The sequence below is a fragment of the Eucyclogobius newberryi genome, unplaced genomic scaffold (assembly GCF_026437365.1).
Source record: "Eucyclogobius newberryi isolate DKJ021-1_F unplaced genomic scaffold, fEucNew1.0.hap1 SCAF_4, whole genome shotgun sequence".
In the NCBI taxonomy this organism is placed as follows: domain Eukaryota; kingdom Metazoa; phylum Chordata; class Actinopteri; order Gobiiformes; family Gobiidae; genus Eucyclogobius; species Eucyclogobius newberryi.
The window spans coordinates 33,730,100-33,738,385 of record NW_027316056.1 but is presented as its reverse complement, the minus strand read 5'-3'; the positions used below and the strand labels follow the sequence as shown (position 1 = coordinate 33,738,385).

At 45.2% G+C, this 8,286-nt stretch overlaps 1 protein-coding gene across 1 annotated transcript in view; it reads right to left on the bottom strand.

The window, feature by feature from the left end:
• The window catches only part of LOC140377011 (uncharacterized), a 46,656-nt gene that overhangs the window by 20,421 nt on the left and 17,949 nt on the right, over positions 1-8,286 (bottom strand). The window contains exons 9-12 of the mRNA XM_072462259.1: positions 6,798-6,848; positions 6,414-6,618; positions 6,161-6,278; positions 4,224-4,295 (exon numbers count right to left, since the gene is read on the bottom strand). Of these exons, the coding sequence (XP_072318360.1) occupies positions 4,224-4,295; positions 6,161-6,278; positions 6,414-6,618; positions 6,798-6,848 (446 nt within the window). The remainder of the gene's footprint in view (positions 1-4,223; positions 4,296-6,160; positions 6,279-6,413; positions 6,619-6,797; positions 6,849-8,286) is intronic.

Sequence of the window (8,286 nt, the reverse complement as noted above, 5' to 3'; positions counted from 1 at the left end):
CAGCAGGTCGTCCCTCACTACACACTCCGAATGTACTGCAGGTCGTCCCTCACTACACACTCCGAATGTACAGCAGGTCGTCCCTCACTACACACTCCGAATGTACTGCAGGTCGTCCCTCACTACACACTCCGAATGTACTGCAGGTCGTCCCTCACTACACACTCCGAATGTACTGCAGGTCGTCCCTCACTACACACTCCGAATGTACTGCAGGTCGTCCCTCACTACACACTCCGAATGTACTGCAGGTCGTCCCTCACTACACACTCCGAATGTACAGCAGGTCGTCCCTCACTACACACTCCGAATGTACTGCAGGTCGTCCCTCACTACACACTCCGAATGTACTGCAGGTCGTCCCTCACTACACACTCCGAATGTACAGCAGGTCGTCCCTCACTACACACTCCGAATGTACTGCAGGTCGTCCCTCACTACACACTCCGAATGTACTGCAGGTCGTCCCTCACTACACACTCCGAATGTACAGCGGGTCGTCCCTCACTACACACTCCGAATGTACTGCAGGTCGTCCCTCACTACACACTCCGAATGTACAGCGGGTCGTCCCTCACTACACACTCCGAATGTACTGCAGGTCGTCCCTCACTACACACTCCGAATGTACTGCAGGTCGTCCCTCACTACACACTCCGAATGTACTGCAGGTCGTCCCTCACTACACACTCCGAATGTACAGCGGGTCGTCCCTCACTACACACTCCGAATGTACTGCAGGTCGTCCCTCACTACACACTCCGAATGTACTGCAGGTCGTCCCTCACTACACACTCCGAATGTACTGCAGGTCGTCCCTCACTACACACTCCGAATGTACAGCAGGTCGTCCCTCACTACACACTCCGAATGTACAGAGGGTCGTCCCTCACTACACACTCCGAATGTACTGCAGGTCGTCCCTCACTACACACTCCGAATGTACTGCAGGTCGTCCCTCACTACACACTCCGAATGTACAGCAGGTCGTCCCTCACTACACACTCCGAATGTACTGCAGGTCGTCCCTCACTACACACTCCGAATGTACTGCAGGTCGTCCCTCACTACACACTCCGAATGTACAGCGGGTCGTCCCTCACTACACACTCCGAATGTACTGCAGGTCGTCCCTCACTACACACTCCGAATGTACAGCGGGTCGTCCCTCACTACACACTCCGAATGTACTGCAGGTCGTCCCTCACTACACACTCCGAATGTACTGCAGGTCGTCCCTCACTACACACTCCGAATGTACTGCAGGTCGTCCCTCACTACACACTCCGAATGTACAGCAGGTCGTCCCTCACTACACACTCCGAATGTACAGAGGGTCGTCCCTCACTACACACTCCGAATGTACTGCAGGTCGTCCCTCACTACACACTCCGAATGTACTGCAGGTCGTCCCTCACTACACACTCCGAATGTACAGCAGGTCGTCCCTCACTACACACTCCGAATGTACTGCAGGTCGTCCCTCACTACACACTCCGAATGTACAGCAGGTCGTCCCTCACTACACACTCCGAATGTACTGCAGGTCGTCCCTCACTACACACTCCGAATGTACTGCAGGTCGTCCCTCACTACACACTCCGAATGTACTGCAGGTCGTCCCTCACTACACACTCCGAATGTACTGCAGGTCGTCCCTCACTACACACTCCGAATGTACAGCAGGTCGTCCCTCACTACACACTCCGAATGTACTGCAGGTCGTCCCTCACTACACACTCCGAATGTACAGCAGGTCGTCCCTCACTACACACTCCGAATGTACAGCAGGTCGTCCCTCACTACACACTCCGAATGTACTGCAGGTCGTCCCTCACTACACACTCCGAATGTACTGCAGGTCGTCCCTCACTACACACTCCGAATGTACTGCAGGTCGTCCCTCACTACACACTCCGAATGTACTGCAGGTCGTCCCTCACTACACACTCCGAATGTACAGCAGGTCGTCCCTCACTACACACTCCGAATGTACAGCAGGTCGTCCCTCACTACACACTCCGAATGTACAGAGGGTCGTCCCTCACTACACACTCCGAATGTACTGCAGGTCGTCCCTCACTACACACTCCGAATGTACTGCAGGTCGTCCCTCACTACACACTCCGAATGTACAGCAGGTCGTCCCTCACTACACACTCCGAATGTACTGCAGGTCGTCCCTCACTACACACTCCGAATGTACTGCAGGTCGTCCCTCACTACACACTCCGAATGTACAGCGGGTCGTCCCTCACTACACACTCCGAATGTACTGCAGGTCGTCCCTCACTACACACTCCGAATGTACAGCGGGTCGTCCCTCACTACACACTCCGAATGTACTGCAGGTCGTCCCTCACTACACACTCCGAATGTACTGCAGGTCGTCCCTCACTACACACTCCGGGCCCCTTTGTTAGCGTATTGCAGGGGGACCCGACAGCGGTCCTCCACCTGAACATTTCGAACAAGCCCCTCATCTCATGTTGCTGTGTTCATCCAGCAGAGGGCAGTGTGTGCACGTGGTTTGGGCTGTGGAACAATGATAGGTAAACCATATCTATGGGTCGAACTATATCTATAAAATAAGATAATAATAAAAAAAAGATCTAAAGAATAATCAACTTTTATGTGAGGCCAAAATTGTGAACTGATTAATTTTCAAAGTCCACACAGGTGAATGAATACTAGATTTGTTTTTTGATGGGTATTTTAACATCTTACGGTATTGTGTATTCGTGTATAATGTAGAATTTAAATTACTTCAGAACTTTAAATAATGTCTTCAGGCGGAATCATGTCGTAGGCGCTGTAGCTGTTTTTTACCGCCTTAAATGGTGAAAAACGGTTACTTTTAAAGCGTTTGCAACAGTACAAATGTGTTTTTGTACTCACTTAATGCATTCTGAGCATCCTGATTATTCACCGCAATCACTTTACACTCGTTACCGGTGAACTTCCTGCTCCGCGGGGAATAAAACGCTCCGTAATGACCAATTACCATTTTTCAGACTTTTTTCCCCCATAGTTTTGGCCGGGATAATAATGTGATATTATTTGTTATTTTCACACTGGCAACCACAAGAGGGCGCTCTAGGCTCTAAGCGACGCAGAAGAAGAATCTGCACTTCCTCTTCCTCTGGAGTTTGTGGAGTTGTTTAGAAGTGACACAGAGGAAGAAGAATTCAATGGATTTAGTGATTTGGGGTAAAACTGATGCTTTGGTAAACTTGTTAGCATGTTCTTTATGCTATAGTTATCTGAATAACTGTTCATATGTTACGTTAACATACCAGACACTTACCACAGTTATGTCTGTGCCTCATGTAGCTGAAGGTGTTAGCGTTAGCATACGTCATGTAGCTGAAGGTGTTAGCGTTAGCATACGTACACCTATTCACCATGTTTTTTAATAATTTTCCCAAAAAAATCTTATACGTTTTTTTCTTCTCTATTATGCATTTTTTGGCTAGTGTGACTTATACTCCGGTGCAACTTATCGTCCGGAAAATACGGTAAATAAAAACATACCTCTTCACCCAAGCCTATGACCTCCCCTACCCCTAGCCTCCTCTACCCCATTGCCTACACTTCTACCCCCTGTTACATCCCCATCTTTTTCTCTCTACTTCTTCTGTCTTGTTCATTTTATCTGTATATTAATGTGTATTGTACGTGTTGTCCCCCCTGTCTGTAAATACCCCCCCCCCCTTTTTTATTATGTTCAGCGTCTTTGGGTCACTGAAAAGCGCTATATAAATAAAAGTTATTATTATTATTATTATTAAATGCAGACAGCGCACAGCAGTCTGATTCTGCTGCTTTTACACACACAAAAATCTGTCTAAAAAACAAAATAAAACTGATGTTACTTATTTTACAGCCCCTTTAAGTACATTCTAACAGGGTACCTTTAATTTTAAGCGTCGTAAAATGCAACAATGAACGAACTGAACTTTAATAATTGCTCCCGTTGATGCAAATATATACGTACTAGCCACAAATCTAAAAACAACGGCAACACAAAGACACAACGCAGGCCGTCACAGAGGTGGGAGGGAGGGGGGGTTCACCACATGCCGGGACCACTAGCCCCGCCCCCCAAACTACAGGCGACAACACCCTTTAACACTGTACACAACGGGGGGTCGGGGGGGGGGGGGGGGGGGGGGAATGCGGGCGGAGCTGTGCCGTGTGCAGAGGTCACGGCCCCGACTTACCGGCCGCCCAAACTCCAGCTCGGAAAAGAACTTATACCAGGGCTCGTTCTCTAAGTCTACGTCGTCATAGGTCTGGAGAGAGCGTGACGGCGACGGGGCGGAGACAGGGGGAAAGAGGGAGGAGACAGGGGGAGGTGTGGAGAGAGAGAGAGAGAGAGAGAGAGAGAGAGGGGGCACACAGAGAGAAAGAGACATGGAGCTCATGGTTAAGAATGGGCCGAGGCGGAAACTGCGATGGGCGCGGGGTGAAAATCAAATCGAAATGAACTCGAAAGGCGCTTTTTGATGTTTAAAACTGACGCGGCGATAATTTCGTTAAAGTGTAGCCCACAAACCAATGCCTTTTCCCCTTTTGAGACGAATAAATGTTTTATTATCTTCTTATATGCACGTTTTCTTGTGTTTGAACTGGTATGACTGGCATGGTTGAAGTGCCCCCTACAGGTCGGACGACTCACGATATCGATATATTTAGAATTTTGCGAACAATTATACAAATTTCATCACAGAATAGCACATTTTTTAGGTTTGTAATTTCACTTCCTGTTTATAATTGATGACATCACAGTAGGAATGTGTTTCTTTGTGTAAATTATGTATAAAAGTCCCCGGTGTGATGTCACTTCCTGTCATTTTCTACAGATTTTTCAACGTTTTCTCCACTAACACCTGCTGGTGTAAAACTATAATTTATATGTACAACAGGTTTAAATACACCAAATAAAGTCATAATTAGAACATGGTAAAAACCTGTCATACGTCACTTTAATAACCCTTTAGCCTCCCTATGCAGCTTTATATTGTTATTGTGCGTTTAGCTTGTATGTGTGATTTCTGCCTTTGTACACAGAGCATCACATCCCTTTTTCCTCCTTTTTTCTTTCTTTGAGGTTTCGGTTCTGGCAAATGTCACACCGTGTGACAAGTGCTAATCTCACTTTCTATTTCCGGACTCGCAGTGAGACGCAGCGCTCTAATCGACCGTCACAATTGCCGCGCTGCCAGCTTCGGTTTGAACCGCGTCACGCAGCGATTCCATCCGTTTGACACGCGCAATATTTATTTATCCACTTTTATGGAACCAGGTAAGAACCCGCCGACGTCGAGACCTCTTTATCGTGGGCATCGAACAGAATAAAAACAATTACACAGCGACATTAAAGCAAATGACAGCGGGAAAAGGCTTGTCTCGCCGTTCCAACATTTACCTTTACCCTCCCATTAAAGCGCCCCCTACAGGTCGGACGACTCATTGAGCTAAAACGCAGTTAAGATAAATTTTGAATTTTGCTAAAAAAATATAAAAATGCCATCACAGAAAAGCACATTTTTTAGTTTTGTAATTTTACTTCCTGTTACACTAGGAAATTAGCGTAAGTTCTGCGCTATAAGGCGCATTAAGCCAATCAAAACGTGTACCACACAAAATCGTCAGTAAGCACAACCAGAACTAATCCATATATAAGGCAGTGCATTGGATTATAAGGCGCACTGTCATTTTTTGAGAAAATTAAAGGCTTTTAAGTGCGCCTTATAGTGCGGAAAATAAGGTAACCAGCAAATACTGAGCAAAAACACATCTAATGTGACAATGTTTTTTATTTGACGGATACAAATATGAGAGCGACTTTATTTTGTTGAATTAATGTTTAGAGCTAAAAGAGTAGGTTCTTTGTGTAAATTCTGCATAAACTGGGACGAGTGTCCCTGGTGTGATGTCACTTCCTGTCATACACCAAATAAAGTCAAAATTAGAACATCGTAAAACCTGTCATGGGCACTTTAAGGAAGCAGCAGCTGTAGAGTTAGCGTCAACGTTAGCTCTGGCGGCCCACGCTGCTATCAACAAACAACCGACACATTATCGACTTGAGATCGTAGAGAAGTCTAAACACAAACAAACAAACAACAAACAAAGAACATTCTGGAACACTCACCGGTCTTTCTTGCGCTAAAATTGAGGACTTTCCTGGCTCATATTCAAATATACTCTTGGGCTCGGCACGATATTTCCTCGTGTCCACTTTCCTGTCGGGAGGGCCCCATTCGTTCCTTCTGTGGGAGGAGCCAAAACAACACATCAATCATCCGTGAAACGCCCGTCGACCGCGCGTAACACCATCTAAAGCAGTACACACCGCTCGTCAGTACACACTACACATACTGCACGAAGTAAAAAAAAGGTCGTACGTATCGGCGCCCTCTTTGCCCCGGTCGCTGTCCCGCGCTCGCAGCTGCAGGATGGAGGGCGTGGCGGGCGGAGGCGGAGGGACGGGCGACGGCGCGGGAGGAGGCTGGCGCCCGTTGTCGGAGGGGCTTTTGGCGAGCGGCCTGTACGTGTGGGTCCTGGGCGCGGGGTGGGCCAGAGTGACGTTTGAAAGCGGAGCACACTCGTCTGCTCGGGGCAGGATAGAGGAGACCGAAGAGGAAAGAGGAAAGCGCAAAGAGGAAAGAAAAAAGAGGAAAGAGAAAAGAGAAAAGAGAAGAGGGCAGAGAAAAGAGGGAAGAGGTGTGAAAAGGAAAATGGATACAAAACAACAACAGTGTCAAATAGTTGGTGGCAGCGTCTCTCACCAGTGTTTATGGTGGCGTAGGCGGCGTTATATGTGTCAGAATAGTCATCATCTGGAAAAGAAAGTAGCAGCAACTATGACACATGTGTCAAATACAAGGCCCGCGGACCAAATCCGGCCCGCCGAACATTTCAAATTTATATTTAATAATTTTTTTTATTTTTTAAATCGATTTTATAGAACCGTAGTTACATCCGTAACCGTTTTTTATTGCTAAAACTACGCGTCCCACAATGCCGCCGGTGGCCGCCCCTCCCCCACGGGGCTCTGCTGCACTGCTGAGTGAGCTGCCGAGGGAGAAGTGCACTTTAAGCACTTTTGAGCAGAAGTTTAGTGGTGTTCAGGTGTACAGATAACTACACAGACATGGAGATGTTAGTTAGTACATTTAAAAGTTTTTTTTAGATCTTGAGAAGTTTATTTTGTTATAAAGTCAAATGTTTATCTCTGTGTAGAACTGTAGATCAACTCTGAAGTTGTAATGCACATAAACTGAAGCACAGTGTTGGTGAAATTACACTTGTTTTTCTAAATACATTTTTATGTATTTTTTTTTTTAAAATCGATCCAGTAATTGCTTCAAAACAGCGTAGGCTATATAAAGCTATTTATTTCTTATACTTTTGATAGTTTTATGTTTTACGTTACGTTACGTTACGACCCAGCCTGAGCGTCGAAATTCGGCCCGCGGCCCAAATGAATTTGACACCCCTGAACTATGACATGAATATATTCGACAAATACACGTTCTGTTCATTTGTTCTCAATGCATCAAAGCAAAGCTAACTCTCTCTGGAATGAGACTTGTATTCAATAATTGAATACTTATTGACGACACATTGTGTACAATATTGTGTATTTAAATATAGAATGCATGTCAATTATTTGTTTATTTTTGTTTATTATGATTTTCTTTCCCCCTTTTTTCAAATGTATAGGCAAAAAAAATATGTATAAGTAAAATAAATATTGAACAAAACCGAAACAGACCAGGGACATATAATTAAATTAAATTAAATTGATATTTAATAAATATCAACCGAACATTCAAAAAACTAAATTAAGGCATATTAAAAAAAAAGAAAATCTCAAAAATTGGTCAACCAATTATTTCTGTTGTATATAGAGATTTTTCAAACACATTATCAACCTAAGTCAAAGTTGAAATACACTGACTTAAGGCTTTTAGATAGAGAATATTTATGTATAAAGTATATTATTGATAAAAATCACAAATCGTTTATTCTTTTCAACATTTTCTTTTAATAATACCGCTGTCCTTGTCAGTAAAAGGTCTTTTTATATGTTATTTAGAGTCTGTAAAGTTCAGGTAATGATGACAACAGTTATTTGGTATCGTCTCCTCATCCCTAACGTGCAGGATCTATATGTACAGCTCCTGCAGATCCATGAGAACGATCCGAGATGCTGAACAATCAGGCCGTGTGCTGGCGCGATTCTGTCGAGCGACACAAAACCGCAGCCTATTT